The following is a 22,824-nucleotide window of genomic DNA, read 5'->3' as shown; positions in this document are numbered from 1 at the left end:
CACTTTTGTTTTTCTTGATAAACTATAAACACTGGCAACTGAGGTGACTTATATGTTAAATCCTTACATTTGAGCTGCAATTAGATTATGCAGGGAAATATTTGTACTGGTAATTGTTCTCCTGTTCTTAACTTCAAGGAATAATATTATAAATGTATCTACATTTATTTTAAGAACATCTGAAAGATTTTTTTGTATGGATATATATGTCAAACTTTAGATTTGCTAAACAATATTATTTTGATAATTGTTCGTTTATGCCAACGGGAATTTCTGCCTGAGATGGAAATGTCTATGAAAAGTATTTGTGATTAGAAAATCCCTGTTCAATTCTAATATTGGCAGCAATGATTACTATATTAGCTAAAGGTCTTAATCATCAGAAACAAGGAACTCAGCCTTGCATTTTTCTTGGTAAGTAAACAATAGAAATGCATTTACATAACCTATAAAACTGAAGAGGAATGTTTTATTAATGCCCTGACTGCTGTGGTTTTAAAAAAAAAAAATCTTAATCATACTATTTGAAGACTTGGAAAGGTAAGGTCACGAGTATCAAAAATGTTAATTACTGCTGCAATGATGGCCATTTTACCTTGCTTCTATGTGACTGGGAGCTGTGCTATACTTTGCTCCTTCTTCTCTGATAGCCTCTGGCTAGAAACTTGGGCTGTGTTTCGTCTGTCTCTTACTCCGACTATCCCTGAAGCAGCTCACTTTCCTCCAGTTCTTTTCCAAGTCTCAACCCATCTTATGAATAATCCTTCTGTTTTCTACCAGGGCATTTATTAGTGTCAAGCCAATTCCTGTTAGTTGTTCTGTGCTATTCTGAGTTGCAGTCATTGTTCTCCAAGCTGTAAAATAAATGGTCCGAAGAGTGAATGGGGAAAAATTATAACATTCCAGATCAAACCAAACTTGGTTTTTTCCTTCTTACAAAGCATAATCCAAGATTTCTTGTAATTGTTATAAGAGAAAATTAAATAAAAGCACAGTTGTTGAGTAAAGAACACAACTGGGCAACGTTTCTAGTGAACAGTTGATCATTCTGATGCTATTAGCAATTGTTGGACTCATTTGGCCATTAGCTTTAAAAAAAAAAAAAATCCAGAAAAACTAAGTGTCAAAACTTGTTTTTTTGGGTGGATTTGCAAGTAGACTAGAAAAGCAAAGGAGGAAGATTTGTTTTATCACTTTTATTTACTCAGACATTAGAGTCCAGGAAGTAGTTTGCCTATGGTTAAATGGTATTAAGGCTGAAGTTATTATACTGCATTCAGATTAACTTCTAACTCTAACCAAAGACTCTCTGCCCTAGAACTCACATTTCCACTTCTGAGGTAGGAAAGCTGACCCTAACCAGTATACCAATGAATATCTCAGAAATTTATGGCAAGTGTAACACTTAAATAAGAAGGAATGGCATAAAAGAAAGAAGATCTCATATGTCTTTCACCACTATAGCTCCCTAAAGGCTTTAAATTTAAGACATGGTACTTGTTAAATGATTTGAAATACGAAACAAAGACATCTTTGAGTCAAAATATTACAGTCACTCTCAGTTTTGAACTACCAGATTTCTGAAAAATTCTGCAATAAAACTTATTTTCAGATTAACCGCAGTTACTCACAGAGCATTTGAAGGAGAGAAAACTGTGAAATCTTTGTTTGGTTACTAACTCCCAGTTGCTATGTAGTAGATCTGTTTACACATTAATTTTGCAACTTGTGTTGGGTCAAATAAAAATGGCATCCTTCCTCATATATTTAGTGTGTCTGAAAGCACTATCAAAACAGAGCAACACAAAGCGTCAGGTGCCATAGCCACCCGGAACAACATGATGCTAAATACAGACATGCCCCTTACACATGGCATCCTGGTACATAATATTAATGACTTCTTATTTACTTTAGGTAAATTATTTACCCATCTTTCATTATGAAGAACCTCACAAGCAAGTAAACTCAAGTTCCTGTGGATGAAATGAGTAATAACTTCTACAAGGTGCAAGACTTGGAGGAAATGAAACTTATATGAACTGATCTCCGAGGTTTTGATATATCTCGTCAGTACCTGCCACTTCATTTGAAAAATCAAATATTCTTCATTTCTTCGAGAAATTCAGTGTTTCAGATATCAGCACTGACAATATCAGCAGGTAAGAGGTTTGTGGGCACTGACTGGTTTGGCAGTTTTGGGTCTTTTTGCCTTTGCATAATTTATTATACTTGGATTGTAGTTTCAAAATAAGAGGGATAAGAATGAATGTCCTTGCATGGAAGAATAACTGGTGAAAAGATAGGAAGGGAAGTCACTAGTGGAGTTCTGTAGTAGTTCATATTGGGATTTTTTTTGTCCAGCAACAACCTGGAAAGGGAGCAACAAGATGTGATAGTTTGCCCATATAAGAAAGTATTCAGAGTAGTGAGGATGAGGGAAGGTGTTAGAAATGAGGTCAGAAAGACCTTGTGAGATTGAGTGGTCAATAAAATGACAGATAAAAATGAGATAAATGACGTACATAGGAAAAAAAAAAGTCCTGGCTTCAAATATAGGCAGGTGAACTCTGAGCTGGAAGTTGCCACTCAGGAGCAAGATCTCCTTCCCATCACAGACAGTTCCATGAAAGTACCTACTCAGTGCGCTGTACCATCTTTAAGCCACCAAGTTCAGGTTTTACTACATCCAGTCCTTGAATAGTACTATATATAGTTTAAACCACTAGCTTACATAAAAAAGCCTAATGGCTTCCTAATACTCATCTTGAATGAAACAAATTCATATGCTAAATTTGACATGATTTAGCCTAAGAAACACACTCACGAATTACAACTTGTGCAGGACGGAAATGAGATTTAACCTTTTATTCTGACTCTTAATGTTCTACTCTAGCTTTGAGGACATGCTAAACTCCATGAAAAAAGGGCACAGAAGAAACAGAACAGTATTTCCTTTTTTGTCCCCTCTCCATGAATCAGTTGAAAGTATCCAGGCTAAACTTAAGATACGAAGGAGTTTTAAAGGGGATTTCAGTGAGAGGACAGTAGCTAAAAATGTCAGAGACAAAAAGGAGATGAGATGGTGGTGCTAATATATATATATATATATATATATTTAAAAAGACAAATAGTTCATCAGAAGTAGCACTGCTCCAAACAATTTTTATGCAGAGGTAAGCAGGAGACTGAAGACTGCAATTTAAAAACATGTCTCTCTGCCTAAGCCAGCAAAGTAGTGCTTTACAATGTGGAGTTTAGATTACCAGAAAAAGAGAATTTTTAAATCCTCATCATGGCCGCTGGTTCGGCCATGCCCTGCTTCATTATGATTAAAGTTGAAAATTTGTAATGATTTCACATAATCATTGGGTATTTGAATAGGAAAACTACTCATTGTTCCTAAGTCTTTTTTCAAGTTTCTATTCATATAAATCTGAAGAAATTATTTTAACATTTAAACCATTCAGATACTGTGAATGATACGGTGTCTGAATTTAAAAGCATGCTTTTGACGCATTAGGCATACTCCGGTTTGTACTGAAAGTGCTTAATCCTTTATTTCTCCTACAAGAAGAAATCCTATTGCCTTTAAAAGTGCAACTTGATTTCCATCACCTTCCTCTTCAAGCCAATCTGCCAGCTCTGAATTATCTTGTTACTTTCTGGTTCTCAGTGCCAAGACCCAAATATAACTTCAGGAAGAACCTGAATTCATAAAGCCTGGTAAGACGAAGGGAATTTTTTTCTGATCTTCAGTAGCAAAATAATATTAATCTGAATAATATTCACCTGAAGGTGAAACAATACCTTCACTTTGAAGGTGAAAGAGTAGTACGCAGAAATGAAAATGACATTGGGCAGTAATTTCCAGTCAGGTCTTTTTAAAAGAGCTGCCTTATCTATTCGGGCAAAATGAAATAAACAGCACAAGAAATTCCTTTCCATCTATATTGTATCTCATACAGTGTCCTATTAATCATGTATTCCTCCCCTTCATCAGGAAGGATTCAAGATTTGTTTGAACTACTATATGCAAAGTTCACCCAGCCTACTTCGCTTGCTTTGTAATTAATTGCTGCTGTCACAATTGCAGCAGCGTTGCTGGAGCATGTAGTAGATCGAAACCAGAAAAGTGTCTTTGAACTATCAGCAAATTTAGGATTGTTTTTAACTCTTCAAATTTTCTAGTCCTGATGCACGTGATTGCATAGAGTTGCAGCTTGGTTTGATTAGATATCTCATAATATTGATACCAGAAATGGGTCTGGCTAATGTCCAAGTTTCAGCAGGGAAAACGAGCGTTGGCTTGTGTGTTTCAGTGGAGCTTGCTGCCAAAGAACTCTGGGACATCCCAATTTGTAAAAACGTGGATGTGCTAAGATTTATACTGAGCGTTACTAAATGTACAATCAACCCAGACCAAAGTCCTGGTTACTTTGTTTTTGCGCTGTCCTACCGCAGAAGTGAGTCTGAATGTCCCATGTAAGAGCGCTAGTACTTGTGGCAGGTGCTTGTGCGAGGTGCCAGGCAGGGTCGTGCTGGAGAAGTGACACACTGAAGGTCATCACAGATTTCAGCTGAATCATGGGGGATTTTACCATTTTCTCTTACAAAGGAGAATTTAAAGGTTGCCTGTAACAGCACCGATATAAGAGGAACAAAGTTTATAGGGAAAAAGTAGGTTTCTGACAAGGTTATGGCTGATATGTAGGTTGATTAATGGAATAAAGAAATACCTGTTTTTTTTAAAAAAAAATAAGTCCGGAAAGAACTTAAGAGCCTGATCCAATTATGTGTTTCACTAAAAGCGGAGGCTGAGACAGTTAAAATGTTACCAGCGCATGGTGCATGGTAATAGCATCCTGCAAATTTCAACTCCAAATGAAAACCCAGCACCTTATCTGGGGCTGTTCCTCTGTTTTCCAGATTTCCAGTCCTCTAACTAGTGCTTTTTTGATGCAGTGAGAAATGTGAGTGTAGGTAAGATTTGTTTTTTAGAGTGGCCATGGAGTCTACAAGAATTAATGCTGTTTGGGGAATTAAACAAGTTTGTTTAAAAACCAACACAAAACAAAGGTAGAAAGGGAACATGACAGCAGCTCTTGCTCCGGAGGCCGGAATTTTCGCAAAGGTCCAGTCACGGCAGCCCCTGGGAAACACGTGTCTCACACACACACACATGTCCGTGCGTGCCGTTGCCGGGGTGGATCTTGGGATTTTCTTGTGGCATCTTAATTACTTGTGCGACTCTTGGAGAATCTGTAGATGGTAGGCCTTGGGCCGCCCGCGGAGACCGGCCCCGCCCGCCGTCCAGACACGACAAGAGGCGGCCACCGCCTCAGCCTGGCACCGCCTCAGCCGGGCACCGCCTCCCAGCGCCTCCTCGCACCGCGCCCTCGCGCCCGCCACGGCGCGAACCAATGCCCCCAGCCTGGAGGGGGGGCTGGTGGCGGGAGGCGCGGGCAGCCGAGGGAGCTGGGCAAGCGGACCCCCCCGCCGGAGCGCAGAGGGTGGTGGCGCCCCTTCCCGAACCCAACGGTCCCCAGCCCCGGCGCGGCCCGGCAGGTGCGGCCTGTGGGCGGGGTGTTTGTCCCGCTAGGGCCGGGGCTCGGCTCGGCCGGGCGGGGGAGAGCAGCTCACTGCCGGGTAAGGGTTAACGGACCCCTGTGGTGTCCGCCGGCGGGCTGCGGGCCGGCGGGGGGTCCTGCTCTCCTGCCTGGCACGGAGCGGGGGCGGTGTGGGTAACACCAGCCGCGGCAGCGGGGCTCCAGCGCTCGGGCTGCCCCGGCGCGGCCTGGGGAAGCCCCTCAGGTCCGTGACAGCGTAGGGCGGGCCGCTGGCGGGGCAGCCTCTCCCCGCAGCGCCTGGCGCCGCCATTCACGGAGGGAGAAGGAAAAAAAGGGAAAAAAGGACCCTTGAGTTAGTGCTGAGGGGTTTAGGAGTCGCCCCACCCGCACCTGTATGGTTTTGGGGCGATTGGTTGGTTGGTTTTTAAGGCCTTGCAGCCCAGTATTTGAAGAAACACTTTGTATGTTTATACAAATGAGTATGTTTTTTTCTGTATGTTTGGTTGTACTGTGGGGTGATGCGGGCCGTTTCTCATAAATAAAACATAGGCTCGTTGGTGATGTCCTGACTTTCGCTGATCTTCCTTCCCTCTGGCTTAGTTAACTGAAGCTGGGGACAGTAGCAGCTTTGCAATCCATTGGCGCTCTGTATCAGACAGTCACAGTTGATGTTAGAAAGCAGGTAAGGTCTTGTATATGCATAAAATTAGTAAGACAAAAACTACAGTACATGGCTGTCCAGGATTTACTGTTTGTTGGTGTATGAGGAACCATGTCCATGCTCACAGAGCCACTTTTCATGAATTCTTGTTAAGGTGAATCAATACTGGGTGGCCAGGCTGCCTGACATATACAGGCATGATACAATAAACATGATACAATGTTTATTGTTCATCTCTTTTCCTGAATTGTGTTGTGATAGAGGCTACTGGAAAAGGTGGTAACTGAAGAATAATCTTTCCCCTGTGACTAAATTTGTCTTGGCTTAGCCCTCTTTTGAATATTTAACCTGACTTCTAAGCCTCCAAGCATTTTCACAAATGCATGTTGTAGCAACCAGAGCAAGTAAGGTAAATCCAGGCACTGTGATGGATATACTTTAAGTAGGTTTTACGTGGAAATTAAGCATGTTTTTGGATTCAGCTAACACTGGGGCCTTTTGTTTTTCTTGAAGCCCTATTCCATCTCTGGGGAAGGCAATTTTTATTCTATTGTTTGTGTGAGATGTGTAGAAAACTTAGGAAATGCACATGGACTTATGGAGAGTTGGATAATATCTTCAGAGACTGTCAGAATGGATTTCCTTCATTTAAAATTGTGCTGTTTAGGTAATACATTAACACTAGGTGATCTGTATTATCCATTTTTAGGAACAGATATGCAGTTTAGTGGACGAGCATGTGGAATTCACTGCAACTCGTTTCAAGATGGTTCTTTGGAAGAGAGGATGGCTGCTTTGAAATTTCTGTAGTGTCTTTTTATTAAAGGAGAATTCCTAGGAGGAGATACTATTCTGTCTGCAATAATAATACTTCTTATTAGACACAGAATCAAATCTTTGCATATAGTCTGTTTAGGATAATTTATTGTAAAGCACTGACATCTTTGAAACAAGTAACCAGTCTTTGCATCTGCATTACTGAAAATATATAAGGTAAGAAAGCTATTATAATTATTTCTCTACTATATGTAAGATGATAGACATATAGAAGTATAGATGATATAGATATATATGTATTTGCATGATTAGAGCCTCAAAAAGAAAATAAATTCTATTGAAAACCTGGAAATGAAGGGAAAAGTCTATTCTAGTGAAAGAAAATTTCATAATTCAATACAAACTTTATTTTTTTGCAGAGGCAGCAGGATTGTGACTTACGCTTATACAATCAGCAACTGGAAAAAATGCCAGGTTCTAAAAGTAACTTGGTGTCTTTACATGAGGATGTTATAAATGATTCTTCAGACTTGAGTGAAGTGAAAATTTCAGATGAAAAAGGATCTGTTGAAAAAAGAACAATGACTCTGATTGAGAAGAATGGCTATCACGACTCTGTATACATAAACGCAGCTAAAATTTTTCAAGGCATTCATACTGAAAAGTGTAAGGATAGAATATTGGTGCGGTATGGTGATGACTCAGTATCATCTCCCCTACTGACTTTTAAAGATGAGCATTCCCAGCGTGTATCTTATGAACTGGCTTTCAATGCTCTAAAATGTAAGTACAAAACTTTTCCAAGAATTGCCAACAGAAATGATGCAGCAGAGAAAATATGTAAAACCAAAGTGTTTAGTTTCTGCCTGGCAGCAGAGAGCTGGGGAATTTTTTGTTAAACTACAGGTTACTACTGGAGTACTCGTATCCCTCAAATATTTAAATATATCTAAGTGTTGTTAGCATTTTGTGAAATCAAACATTTAAACTCTATACTTTTTCCTGTAAAGGAATTGTGTAGAGTTGTTACTGTTTGTGATGGAATTTGCCTTTAATTTTCATGATGTTAAAACTTTCAGCTTTTTCTTTAGTGATTTATAAGTTTTTCTTTCCTAGAATCTTGTAGATTTCATAGTGTAACTTGTTGATATTTTATTTTTTTGCAGATCAAGATCTTCTTGAAGAAATATTGTTAGATAGCTGTTGTTATCCATGCCAGTCAATAGTAAGTGAATATTTTTGTGAGGAAATAACTTTGTTTTCTAAGTTGATGTAATTAGAATCTTTTCTGAGGATTCTGCAACATTCTTCACAACAGCATTTGTTGTTTTGAATGATACAGTAGCCTGAGACTGAAATATTGCTGTCTTTTTTTAGTTAGTAGTCTAAAGCATCAATCTCCAAGGTACTAGTTGTGTTCTTTGTGAGATTATTGTTGCACCTGACTGCTGGGAATCAAAACCTTCAAAGAAAGAAGGTAGGAGAGTGAACCATAATGCTTACTGCAATACTTGCTCAGTGGTGTTGTCCATGAGCCAGTCCATGTCTGTGTGCTTTCCTTCACTAGCTGTGTCCCCTTGTGAGTGGGTAAAATAGTTTTATTCCTTTCCTGTCCCTGGGAGTTGTAAAGCATGAGGTGAACCCCATCGAACAAAAAAAATACATTGAACCTATGTTTCATTTCCTGGGCAAACTGTATTGTATACAAATATTGTACTTGTACTGGCGAAAATTGGTCCAGTTTACTCTCTCAACATGCTTTCCTGCTTTGACATGAAAAGAAAATCTAGAGCTGGCAGAGCAATCTGCTATTCCTTCCAGTTTAGTTTTTGTTGCCCTTGACAATGACAAGATGAATTTGAACTGATGTTATTTGTGGAGATTGATGTGAGCAGGCAAATGATCTAACGTTTGATTTTTGGCTTGTTTTTCTAAGGAAGTAAGACTTACGTGGTAGCATTTTGTGTTTGGTGGTATTTCCCTAATAACTTGAGTTTTCTAGGTAATTTTAGTCATATTTGTGAGAAGGTAAGAATTTTTGAAGGCATAAGAACTGTAGGAATTTCATGAAAAGATGTAGACAAGAGTAACTGAAGTGCTGTTAATTACTGTCCCTAAGAAGGAGGTGCTCACTGTTTTAAACGTTTAGACATGGGAAGGAGATTTTACATATGTCCTAACAGCAGAATGGTTATTATAACTGAGCTTATCGGTTGTTATATACTGAAGAATCCCACAAGACACAAGTTGATAGACAAGAAGGTTTTGATAGCTTAGCTATTCAAGGAACTACTTTATGAGGAGAAAATAATTTCAAAGTTTAAATTCTGATAACGTTAAAAGTTGTTAAGATATAGTATATTATCTGTGTGTATGGAGAATGTTTTTAATTTTGATAAAGTAATTAACTTATTAACTCTTGTGTATTTGAGTTTTTAAAAAATCCTTCAGTGTTTTACTAACTCTCCATGAGGAATTACTGTAATGTTCTTACGAATAAGCATTTCATTGGAGTTTTTAATGCCTCTTCCATGGGAGACTGCCGTTTGATACGGATCTTTTTGCAGAACTAAGGCATTCTTTGTGTCACTTCATCCTGTTGCTTTTCTGTTGCAGCCAGATGACTTAACCAGCTTGCTTGTTGTGATGCTTTATGACCTACAAGACCGAAAGTTTCAAGCACGAGAGATTTTTGATGAAGGGGAACCTGTAGCAGAAGTTCAGAAAATAGAGCATTATTTATACAGGTATACCTGTATGGAACTTTTTTTTAATTGATATTTATTAGCAGAAATACAGATTTGTATAAGCAGTGCTTTTTTTTATATAATTGTCAATATTATAGATGTCTTTCAGCTTCAAATTTTGTGGGCTTTGTTTTTATTTTTAATGAGAACCTAGTTTGAAGGGAAACTTTCATGTTCCTGTAGTTAAAGAAAATATATCTAACAAACCATCTATATCTTGTGGATTATTTTGCTAGAAAAAGGTATCTTATTTTGGAGTTGTTTAAACTTTTTTCATACAATTTTAGAAAAGAAATTAAATAGTAACCATTCATAAATATGAGCATAATAAAGTCAGGAGGTCATGGAATGGAATAATACCCACTTATTTAGCAATACTGCTATTATGAAACTTTGTTAAATTATTATTTTAAGTAATTAGAACAAAAAAAATGTGTAATAAGCATTTTAAGTATTGTTCAAGTATTTCTTTTGTCAGTCTGCTGATGAACTCAACAGGCATTTGTTGGACAAAATTGTGTTGCTGCTGGATTTAGAACAGCCCAAAAAGTTAATGAATATCATAAGTGCAAGGTATTCCTGGAGGACAGTAATAAATATACCTTGACATCTGAAGTAGCTTACCAGCAATTTTTATTTGTATAAAAATTTATATTTATCACATATCAAAATTTATGCATAAAGTGAGAAGAAAAGACTAGGAATATTTCCTCTGAGATTTTAATGTAATAATAATAAAACTGACTGCTGATTGCCATCGTACTTGTGTTGTTTCTCTAGACATTTAGAGGTCAGTTTTCATCAAATGCTCATTCTGCACATATGTGTAGCTATATATTCAAACATACCAAAAAATCTGATGATTGTATTCCACAGATTGCAGTTCCAAAATATTTGGTTTTTTAGCTGAGAAAATTGCCGTATTTGAGTCATCTGTTATAATTCCAGTCCTGCGTGCATATAAGTAAAACAGTGGTAGCTATGTACTACCTTGCATCTACTGTTGCCTGGCGTAGGAAATGTTCTATAACTGTGTATTTTCTTTAGCAGCTTGCAAAATGAGGCCACACCTTTAGTTTTGTTTTTTGAGCAAGATAGTATTGTAATACAAATATTGCATGTTAATGGCTGGTGTAAACATTTATAAAACTTACTCAACTTGTGATTTTGTTTTTGTAGTTTTAGGACCAAATTGGCAGCTGCACTAGCAAGATGTCGCATCAAACATGATGCTCTTTCAATTGAATACATTCTACCAGAAACCGTACGGAAGCAGCAACAAAGGGCTTCTGCTTTACCTTTGTATGTTTGGATAAACACATTTAAAATCAGGTAAGGTCTTAAAGTCTCATCTAATACTGACACTTTACATATGAAGTGATATAGTTTACTACAGACTTGTTTTAGAATTTCCAGGTTATATTATGACTAGTATTTTAAGTGCCTTACAGTAAATTCTGCTTAGTCCAGCAACATTGCCTTATGTTTATTTTTAGTTTTTCTATATTCCAGTAATGGTATTCATAAACTGCAACAAAGTTGTGAAACAGTTTTTCTAGCTATTGTGTTGCTTGTGTGGGTCTTTCACCAAATAAATGAGGAAATAGTTAGAAGAAACTATATAGGTGAGTAAACTCTGTGATGAAAAATAGAGAAAGAGAAAACTTCTTCAAAGTGGGTGTATATAATAAAACTTCTATAAAAGTGGGTGTAATGTAAGCCATAACATTGGCAAGATGTATTAAGACAGATACAATACTTAAAACTGGTGTTTATTCTGTAAGGATAGTTGAAACTTAAAATAAAATACACTTTTAAAACTCCTTATATTCGGTGGGCTACTAGATATGTAACACTGGTGTTCCCAGTTCTGTGCTGATACATGAACCATACCAGGTTATCCTGTTACCTATTTTGTTAGACAGGTAATCCATTTCACTGTGTTTTCAAGAATTCTTTTTTTCATACTTTTCTCTTGGACCAGTGTTGTGTGCTTAGGTTGTAGGCTCTTGAAGATAGAGAAGGTATCTTACTCTTAACACACCAGCTTTCAGCTCAGTCTTAGTTTGACCTTACGTTTAATGTACTATATAAGCTTATGGTACTGTCTGAAACTGCATTTCAACAAACAAGTTTTGGTACAGTCTTACCTTTAAAGACTTTAAAGTCTTACCTTTAAATCTTTATGATGTTTGAATTGCAAACCTCAACATTTTACTGCCCTCCCTGAGTCCTCAAACAAGGGATCTCTGAATTCTGCTGATAGAATTATGTCATATTTATTTCAGATATCAGCCATTAAATTCATTGGCAAGCTGGGCTAAATTGAAAAGAATTGAAAGAACTAAACTATTCCAGCGGTAAATTTGCTACAGCATCTCCTGAGCACATGGACATTCATGTTTTGATGCTTTGAATCATCCTCTGGAGACACATGCCCCTTTCTTAATTTATTTTATCAGACTTACTAACTTCATTGCTTCAAAACAGAATTTATGTGTCTAAAATAGAGTGAATTCCCCTCTTGCATTAGGCAGTATTCTATTTTATATATATCCACACACACACATATGCACATATGTACATACACTAAAAAATCAAAAGGCAAAAATCATATAATCAATGTGAACTATACTGCTTAAGTATATTTAATAGTCAGAGTTGTATGTTAACAGCCTTCAAGATGTTTTCAGAGATTTAAAGAAGAAGGGATTCACAAAAGTTGAAACTGTGTCAGACTTTGACCATTATACGTACTGTGTGGACCAACATTGCCATGATGTACTGGTTTTTCCTTCCTCTCTTAAAGAAGAACTGCTTAATTTAGATCTTTTTGCAGATTGCAAACTCTTACTGCAGGTGAGTTGATGTCACCCTTGAGTAAAATGCTTTGCATTAGAATGAGGTCATGTATTGTGTGACCGTCCTGTTAAATCAGTCAGGCAGCAACATACTCTCGTTTTGGATGTTTTTAATAATCAGAAGGTTAGAAACTGTTTCACTTGCTAAATTTAGCATGCAAATATTAATGCTTATAATTGATAGCTACAATTAAGTTACTAGAATGTTTTAAATTTACTCTTAAAACTGTTGAAATAAACATCAAAAGTGGTCAAAAATGGTCAAAGAGGCAGTCTCACTTCTGAAAATGTGTGGAAAAGAAGGTTGGCATTTATAGCAAGCAAATAAGTTGGTCATACTTGATTTTTGTGTTATTATTTTCTAGGATAAGTCTCGCAGCCTTGCTGTACACTCTGCACAGGCGCTGTTGAATACAGGTGATGACATTATAGTGGCTCACGTAGATTCCCATCTGACCATTGTCCATATGTCCGTGCTGACAAATCACAGCATGTCCAGGATTTTTGTTTGTGGTGTGAAATCTTCAGCAAAAGCAGCAGAACTGAGGAACTTGTTCAGTCACATGGGATGTAACGGTAGGTGTTAAAACAGTTGGTATGCATAAAGTATTGTAATGTAGATGTTTGTGTTAGCTATAAATATGACATAATTCTATCAGCAGAATTCAGAGATCCCTTGTTTGAGGACTCAGGGAGGGCAGTAACAACTTATTTGTCACAAGGTGAACTGACAGCTCTTCAGCTACAATGAAGCTAACCAAAGGTTGCAGATTAACCATGTCATAGATGCAGACTCCTGAAATATTTCTGGTGAATTTTTCCATATAAGTAGTTACTGTATAGCAGTTGGTGTAGCTGGGAACTTCTGGGTCTATTTGGTGTCTTGGCTGTTGCTTTCAGTCTGATTTTCAGCTGTTGAGAGTGTTAATCCAAAACCTATGCACTTGTCCAGTTTACCCAGAGGACATGATCAGAACAGAATGCAAGAAGATGCTGGAACCCTATTAGCAGTCTGTTCAGTGGAAGATGTTAAGGTGTAGCCAGTCCTTCAATCTGTTTGAAATCAGTGGGGCATACTTTGGAGGATCTGGGTCTAGCAGGCTGTAGCTCTATAGAAGTCTGTGTACCACCACTGTCTTGTCACCTTTGTCACATTAAAATTAGGCAGGCTTGCTTGCATGTAGAACTGTTGAGTTTTTCCCATTTTTCCAGATGTTGAGTTGTTACATGAAGACTTTACTGAGATTGGACCAACAGACCCGCGACTTCAAAAAGCAAAAGTTATTTTGCTGCTACCACAATGCTCTGGGCTGGGTGTTGGCAATCCAATAGACTTCATTTTAAATGAACACAGAGGTAACTCTTGATACAATGCTTTCTAGTAGAAAAGGTATTAAAATATTATAGTCTGGACATCGTGGCTGCTTCAGTAAATTGTATCATTTTATAAAAAAACACTTTCCTTATTTTAACTACTATAAAACATACATATTAAATAATTTGCATAATTTTGTGTGTCTGCTTCAGGTCGATAGTATGAAGTTTGAGGGTTATTCTGGGGAGCAGAGTGTATATATCCTTTCTTTTGAAGTAAAAAGACTAGAGGCAGAAAATTTATTTCGTGATACCTATATGTGTATATAATTTTCCATCAATTACATTCCTTTATTGACTCTGTAAGTCTGTTCAATTTGCATTAAATAGAAGTAAATAAGAGGCAGTAGTAATTACAAGTAAAGAGGGAAAGAAGAATCATTTAGGCACTCCTTGGTACTGTAATTTGTAAAACTTACTTTCCCACTGCACTAGTAATAACCAGGACTGTTACCAAAGCATTTTTTTGCAAACAACTGAATTTTAAGACACTTAATACCAGTTGCAATAATAAATTTACAACTCTTTGCATTTAGATGCAGGATTGCTTAGAGACCTTTTTCAAGGATCTGTGTCTGAGGATAAACTCTGCATTCTTGCTGAGAGGCAGCTTAATGAGTTGATGCATGCAATGACATGTAAGTGTGCTACCTCTCCAATTTCTGGGAAGACCTTGTACTATCAATTCCATTGTACTATCACCAGTTTTTACATAGTTAAAAATACACTGGTTACTCTATTAGTTAACAGGAAGTGTGTAACCAAAACCCCTAAATAATGATCTTCTGAAGTTTGAAGGTGTTTCTGTGTCCTAGTAATCACTAGCCATTAATATGATAATCTTCAACATTGTGCAGAGAACTGCCTTCCTGGCTTAGTTCATACTCTGCTTTGGAAAAGTTGTGAATGAGGTCTGACTCCATGCTCCCACTGCCTTCCCCCTCCTTTGTTAGCTGTGTGAAATGCAGCTCTGGATTTGTGCTGAAATCTGCAAATATTTGGAAAGGTTTTAATTATTAAAAAACACTAGAAACTGAATACTAATGTGTGCAGGAGGATGTATTTTATTGGTAAAAGTGACATCCCGGCATAATTTTTATGATGCTTTCAGTTGTTAATGAAACCACTGTGTGTATGAAGAATTTGAACAGTGGAATACATTTGTTTGTTTTGTAGTTGGCAAAGTACAAGCTATTGTTTACTGCACTTGTTCAGTTTACCCTGAAGAAAATGAACTAGTAGTGAAAAAAGCACTGGAAGCTGGAGTGGAAGGAAATAAACTTCAACCATATAGGTATGGGATGAGTAGTTTTGTCTGTGGAAAAATTATAACTTTAAGTGGTAGTGTAATTCTTATCCTAGACTGATCTGTGTCTTGCATTAGATTAACATTTTAAATAGTTTTTTGCTGCCTCTCAGTACTCTCATAACATCAAAAGGAATGGAATAAGCAGCATCCTCTTGACTTTTTAATCTAATTTTCTTGTTCCCATCTGAAATTGAGATGGGAGGAAAACATTGCTGGTTGGAAATACCATTGTGGTGAGCTCCTGATAGAGCGCTTTCATCCTATCAGTATGCAGAGAATGAAGCTAATGTAAGGTAAAATGGAGACTAGAAGTCAGGGAACTTGCTAGCAGTTCAGCTTCTGACGTAGAATGGTAAGTTCCAAAGGAAAAATAAACCAAGTCTTAAAATATGAGAATATATAATATAGAAGACTAAGAACCTCTGCTTTAAGACTGCTTGTCCCTGTATTCAGTTGAATGACTTTTTGAGGGGGACAGGTTACAGTAAGAGAACACTCTGTGCAATCATAACAAGTACAAATACATATGAAAAAAGGATGCGTTTGTGTATACTTTGTACAACCTGTCAGCTGGAGCAAGTGTTAAAAGACTGATGGGTACTTTCTGGATTTTCCTTTTGGTCACAGTAGATAAAGGCAAACAGTTGGCACTTGCTTGCACATGAATATAATAGTTGATTACAGGTTAAAAGAGTTTGTTGCCAAGAGCACAGGAGAGTAATACTGTATTTTTAGATTTATATTATCTTATGTGATGGTAATGACTTGGCCATTGTGGGGAAAGGTACTGTGGTTTGAGATATTATTCAGTGTATTTAAATTTTGCATGATTAAAATGGTAAATGTTAACTGTAGCCAGTCCACAGCATTTTAAAAAGAGGTATGTTACACATAATGTTAAGATATGGTACAGCAAAATGCATCTTTCCTGCAAATCACTGAGAGAAAAGAGCAGCCTGCTTAAAATTTTACACTAAATGGGATGAAATCAGGGTATGTCTTGCCAATGATGTTCTGCTAGCCCAAAAGTGTTTATGGACTCTTGCTGCAAACTGTGTTTTCCCCTGGGATTGCAATTTTGTAAACTCTGTCATGTGTTGACCTCCATGCACCTATTACTCTATGGGGAGAACTAGGGTGACCTTGGAACATAATGGTCCCTGAATGATTTGAACACAAATAATACATACATTCATTTTTTATATATATATATATATATTAAAAACCTCTAGACTTTATATGTAAAAAAAAAATTCTGAGATTTTTTTTACAGAGCTTTAATTGATAAATTTGAAAAAAAAAAAAAATCTAAAACACTGCTCCTCCCTACAAAGCCAACCCAAAATCTATTCAGTGTTCTGCAGAAACATCATGAAACTTCTAATACTACCAAATTATATTTTTACTTTCAAATACAAGGCAATCTTAGATGGTAAGAAAGGGAGAATAAAATTACGTTAGGATTTTTGCAGACCTGAGCAAATTTGTGACTGAAGACTGATTGAACTTCATAAATGACAATTCCAGAATTGGTTCCTCCTTCACTGTCATGCATTATTATCTGGGATGTTTTCATGCCTCATTCTTGCTACAATAAAGCTACGTAACCAGCATAAACAGAGCAATAATAGAACACCATAAATAAAATATATAGTGTGATTATGCTTGTCTTGAGGTGAAAGCTCAAGCTATTTAAGATGCATGTATTACAACAGTTCCTTATTGTCCTGTTCTGTAGAATTAATTAGGTAACTTATTTGACTAATAGAATGCAGGAGAGAATGAAAACTGCTTGCAGAATTACTAGCCCCTGGTGTTCACAGTAGTGGCCTTGACAGGCAAGTTATACTAATAAAACATCCTGTGTGATCAGAGATCTACTTAATTTTCTTTTCCAAGAAAATCGAGGGCTTTTGGGAAACTTACGGAAGTTGTGCTTATGTATATAATGTATATTATATATCTTGGAATTACTCTGCAGTGCTGGAGTGGTGCTGAACAAACAAAACTCTGCTGCAGTTTGGGGTCACACAGCTGGTCTTAGGGCTTTGACATTGTAAAGGTGCTTTCAAACATGTACCCACTAAGCTGAGCAAAAGATTTTAATAGCAAAGACTTTCTTATGTAAGGGTACGCATGGCGAACAGGTGCGTATAGAGGAGACGCTAAACCATTCGTGCATCAAATTTGAGTTAATTTCTGCATCAGTTTTTCAGGGCCAGACTGTTAAAGGGATTCCTGATAACAGTAATATCTACACATCCATCAAAGTAAAGCTTGTCACTTTTTTTGCATTGAATGAGCAGATCTAAAAGAAAAGATCTCCTATGTGTCACAGGGCATAGAATTTTATTTAATAATGCAAGGAGGATGTGAGCCTTATAGTCTGGTTTACCAAGTTCTGAGGGACATATAAAAAAATTCAGATTACAGTGAAAACTTGGGAACAAACAGTTTTGCTGAGTTCCCATGAGGAATGGACTAGGCAGCCAAATTAGGATATTGCTTATAAATATGGAATGCATTTCTCTGTATCCATCTTTGAACAAAGCTCTGTCTCAAGAGGATCAGTGAGCATTGAGGAAGGGCTGTATCTTACAGTCCTCAACAATGTGAAGAGGGGGTAAAAAAAATGTGTAAGGACATTTTTGACAGCATTTTTTTGTACTGAAATGACTTAGTACAAGTTCAGCAGCCTTATGAGCCGAGTCTTTGAGGCCTGTTTCTAACGGCTAGGGATGACTGGAACACAGGGCTAGTTCTTCCTTCCTCGCTGATGTGTTGCAAAACTATACATTTGAAAAAAACCCAGCACTCAATTATTATAAATAGGTGAATTTTTTTAACCTAAGATTTTTAGCTTAGATATATACTCATAATAAATATCTACTTCATAACTCAAAGTCAACACCTCTACAGTTTGTGTACTGTTCAGTGTTTTCAGAGCGGTCCCCTATTGCATGGACAACTTGATAATCCAGTAATTGCAGACCTGAGAAAGAATGTAGTTGTTAATTGTGTTCATATGTATTTATTATCTGGTGGTTAATATACTTAATTATTGGAAAAAAAAATAATAAATGGGAATTATTGGGAAAAAAATGGAAAATCCAGAATTAATTCTAAAAAGCTGAATTATCATGTCTTGAATTGCAGTTTTAAAAAATGAAGATAACACTCTATAAGACTGTCATTAAAAGACATAATTTTCAAATTATTTTTAATATATCCTTGTTTATTTCCTTTTATATCCTTAAATATTTTTTCCTGGTCTTTTGTTTTTACAGGCTTATTCCTCCTGTTTTTTCGACTTGCTCCAATTCAAAGGCTCCCACTGAAATTTTTTTCAAAATGGAGCCATCAGAAATTTCCAGTGGCTGTTTTCTAGCTATTCTAGCAAGAGAGGTAAGCTAAGAAGAGTACAATTTTAAAAACACTTTACAGAAAAAGAATGTTGCCATTTTCCACAAAAGAATATATGAAATGGATCACTTAAAAAAAAAAAAAAATCTTGGCTGTTGTTGTCTTAAGAACAAAGAATGGGTGAGCAGTTGAAATGTGCAACTCCTAGAGTTCTATGCTGAGCATAGTTTTCCAACACGTGCCTTTTTTTCTGGAGCTGTCGGTGATCAGAGTGGTTTCTTGATCTAAGTCAGTGCTAGGAACATCTAGAGGAAATACACTGTTGCCGTCACACCTTGGAATGAAATACACAGCTTGGTTAGACTCAGGATAAACGGTATCTACTGAAGTTTTTATGTCTGTATGTGTCACCAAGATTTGCCAGTATCCAAGCAGTGTCACCCATAGGGATCAAGCTTTCATTATAATTTGAGTAAAATAGGTATGAATATGTTTCCTGCCAAAACCAAGGCATATACAAATCTGGCTTGAAAGGCTTTTGCTGAGTAAAAGGGAAAGTCTTGGCATGATTTCTTAAAGGGCTAGCTTGCATCTCAGAGCATCAACATTTTCCTCTTGTGTTTAGGAAAAGCAGGACTTTTTTCACCAAAAGAGGAAAGGGGGAGCTAATTAGAATTTCATTGAAAATTGAAGATCTGAGATCTTATTTGGTTATTTGTACCACTTTCTGACATACTGCAGTTGCAGTGCTTGCAAGAAGCTTGTGTATTGGGGGGAATTAGAAGAGAAGATTTTATTAGAGTAAGAGAATCACAAATGAAAAGCCTTTCAAGTTCTCTATTATGGACCTCTTTCTTTTCAATGTAAAATATTTTTAACCTGGCTCCCTGAGCTAATAAGTTTTAGTTAGTCATGCTGTGTACATCTGTCTATCATATTTTCTCCCTCCAGAAAAAAACCCTAAAACAACAAAAAACCGAACCCAAACCAAACCCTTTTGTTTCAGGTAGTTGATTTGAATAATTTTTAAGTCAAATTCTAATGCACAGAAGCAATTGCTCCTATGGCCAATTTTTACGTCATCCTAGAAATTAACATTTTCTGCAAGGCAGAATGTGTACTTATAACTTAAACTGAAATTTCTGGTTTACAGAAACCCTCTTCTTGGCTAGTTGTAAATAATTTCTGCCTCACTGCTTCTCTTTACCTATTTGGATGTTGACCTGGTTCCTAGTCAATCTAGTGTGAGAGTTCCTTGCTTATGTATTATGAGCAAGGATTTTTCATCATCATGAAAATTATTCATGTTATTGATAATATTTCTGTATTTTAGTAACATATATCTATATATATATAAATGTGTATCAGAATTAATCTGCATGTTATGATAGACGTGTTACAGAGCAAGTCAGTGTGAGAGATATGTAGTACAAAGTCCAGAATTCAGTTTCCCCTCTTCAGGCCTGTAGAGGGCAAAGTCTCTAAAGAGCAAATGCTCAGATACCTCTTTACACAACAGTCATGTTCTCTATTTCTTGAATAAATAGTTTGGTTATCACTTATCACGTGTGGCTTAAGTCTTTCTGCTAGATTCTGTCATAGTTTTCTCATGGAGTAAATTCTGAGGAATCTGGGATTAAAATAGTTTTCAGCTCTGTGTTGTGGCTTTGATTTATTGTTGTTTCCTTTGGAATTTTCAGGAAGATTCTTCTGAAAATATGTCTGTTAAAGACATTTTGGCTCGTGCTGCAGCAAAAGGACTACTAGGTGGCGTTAGAGAAAAGTCAAAGGAAGAAGAGAAAAAACGACCAAAAGTAGCACAGCGTAGAAGTAATATTACTGGTAGAGGTATAGAGCCAAAGATTGCAGAGTTCCTTTGCCATCAAACTGTATCTAATACTAAGGCTGAAGTTTCTGTGCCTAAAGCAGTCAGTAACATACAAGAAAAGAATGTGAAAAAAACACACGGCTATGCTCAGCAGAAGAAATCTCTCAACCTGGTTTCAGACACGGCTCTGCCCAGTGTGCTGAAGCACACGTCTCACTTATCACCTATGAGCAAGGCGTACGACAGACAGACGCATGCTAGAAAGGCACGTGCAGAACGTAAGAGGGTTGTATTGAAGCCTGTGGAAATTGTTTTCCCTCCAGTGATTACACCATACGCAAGTCCACAAGGAAACAAACCCAGGACATCAACTCATCATCGCTTTCATGTCTGCACTGGCACAAAGGGTTTGAGTGGCAGGATACTTCCTCCACCTCAGTCTAAAGCGCTCAAGCCAACTGTGCTTGGCCGTCCTCGACCGTGGCTGTAAGAGTCTTCAAACTTTGCCCTTCCTTTATAGAAAAGGTAAAGATTCCTGTATATATTCATCCATACTGTTAGATTACAATATATCTTTATGCAGGATAATCTTGCTGTGGGAAAGAGATATTTATGGGATATAGGCATAGAAATATCCATGTTAAATAGTAATTTTAAACTGGTAATCACACTTTAAAGTGAGTGCAGCCCAGCCGCATAAGGCTGATAGATTTATGTGCCCCCCCCTCCCCATGACCTGTGTAGATCTGTAGGAATCCTCAATTTCAAACTGATTTTTTTTTTTTAAAGTGAGACTGCATTTTGTAAGTGGCTATTTTTCTTTACAAGATACCGTGTTTGTGGGTTACCATTTAGACTATGACACATGGAAAGTAAGCCTTGCGCAGTAAGCCAGTTAGTTCACCTTCATTTCTAAAACTAGTTGTGAGCTTCTGTACAGGCAGTTGGCCAAGTACACTAACCCCCATGCATAGGCTTTCTAGTACCTACTCCCTTGGTTTCTACTCAAAATACTAATAATGAAAACGAGATAGAATTTTCTTAGGCTAAAAATACTGAATTGTCATCATAACGTCATGTCAGACTATGTCATGGCTCATAACTGTTTTCACCAAGTTTAATGCAAGCAGTTCTTAGTTGAAAAGAGCCACTGCTGTCAAAGTTAAGTTATTTTTATAAATGCTAGCACTAGTCAGCTGAATAATGACTGAACACAAAGTAATTTGTCTTTCTTTGGGAATAGCTGTGGGCTTCTAACCTGCTCCCTCTTGCTAGCAAATATAAAATAAAATAATTGTTAAATATCTACAGTTGTCTTACAATCTGAGCAGAGGATAAAAGGGACACATACTTTCAATAAGAATCTGATTTAATACTAAACATGAACGGTATAAATAAGGAAAATGGCAAACAATGGAATGACTGTAAGAGGAACCTCAAGAATTGTAAATTGTATTTATTCAGGTTATACTATTGCAGAAATGAAACAAAGAACATAGCAATAGAGAAGTTTTCCTCTAGGCAAGCATTTAAGATACTTGGCAAGAGTGTTGCCAATATGGTATGGAATCTTAACCTGTTTGAAGTATAACTGAGTCTGGATTTAGACATCCAGAGAAAATGTTAAAACAATCTCTGTGGTTTTTTTTTTTCCCCTCAGTCACACCAGTCAATGGAGCTGGATCAGCACTACCTTTAGAAGACAGGATGTGAATGATATTCACAAGCTGGCTCTTGTTCATCACATAAGTATCGTTGCTTCACTGAATCAGTGAAAATTTCTTTTAGCATTTTAATCTGAGCCAGCTGTCCTATTCAAAGGCATCACTCACCTGCTGCGTATCCCTGTGAGTAACCCATACCTATTCCAATAAAAGGATGACATCTGCTCTTGTTTCTGAACAAATTTGGAAGGACAGATCTAGACCTGTACACATGCAATGTATAGAACTGAAAAGAATAAATCACTATTTTATTTCAAAACCATCTTGGAAGAGGAGAGATTCTACATGTTACATAAAAGGAATGGAGAGTAAGGAGATTTCGGGATTTTTTTCAATACGGTTGTTAAATGCTTAAAATAAACTTAAGAGGATTCTGCAGTTAGAGAACTAAACTATTTTTTAAAAATCAAAATCTGTACAATTCATTATTAAATATAATTAAAATTACTTGTAAAAGAACATACATGTGTCTGATGACAGAATTTCTGGACTACTTACGTAATATGTGTCATGATGTCCCACAATTGGCCTCATCTTGCTTTCAGGAGTTGGCATCTTTGAAATGTTATGAAGGCTAAACTGTTAGAATCTTGATGTCTTACCAAGAAATATT

General features: G+C 37.0%; 1 protein-coding gene across 3 annotated transcripts; it reads left to right on the top strand.

Annotated features, from left to right (window-relative positions):
• Positions 1-1,996: 1,996 nt before the first annotated feature.
• Positions 1,997-22,590, top strand: NSUN7 (NOP2/Sun RNA methyltransferase family member 7). 3 transcript variants are annotated; one of them, XM_075752270.1, is made up of 14 exons: positions 1,997-2,159; positions 6,938-7,221; positions 7,425-7,788; positions 8,172-8,230; positions 9,622-9,752; positions 10,932-11,084; positions 12,428-12,611; positions 12,979-13,189; positions 13,826-13,969; positions 14,524-14,625; positions 15,164-15,281; positions 18,584-18,701; positions 20,360-21,012; positions 22,148-22,590. In XM_075752270.1, exons 3-13 carry the CDS (start codon positions 7,473-7,475, stop codon positions 20,975-20,977), a joined length of 2,154 nt encoding a protein of 717 aa, XP_075608385.1. In that variant the 5' UTR covers positions 1,997-2,159; positions 6,938-7,221; positions 7,425-7,472; the 3' UTR covers positions 20,978-21,012; positions 22,148-22,590. The 3 variants fall into 3 exon arrangements, with proteins under 3 accessions (XP_075608385.1, XP_075608384.1, XP_075608386.1); XM_075752269.1 differs by lacking the exon at positions 1,997-2,159 and adding an exon at positions 5,394-5,646; XM_075752271.1 differs by lacking the exons at positions 1,997-2,159; positions 6,938-7,221 and adding an exon at positions 5,394-5,646.
• The last annotated feature ends 234 nt before the right edge of the window (positions 22,591-22,824 follow it).

The sequence above is a fragment of the Balearica regulorum genome, chromosome 4 (assembly GCF_011004875.1).
Source record: "Balearica regulorum gibbericeps isolate bBalReg1 chromosome 4, bBalReg1.pri, whole genome shotgun sequence".
Taxonomy (NCBI): Eukaryota; Metazoa; Chordata; class Aves; order Gruiformes; family Gruidae; genus Balearica; species Balearica regulorum.
The sequence above is the reverse complement of the archived record's forward strand: the minus strand, read 5'-3'. Positions and strand labels throughout refer to the sequence as shown.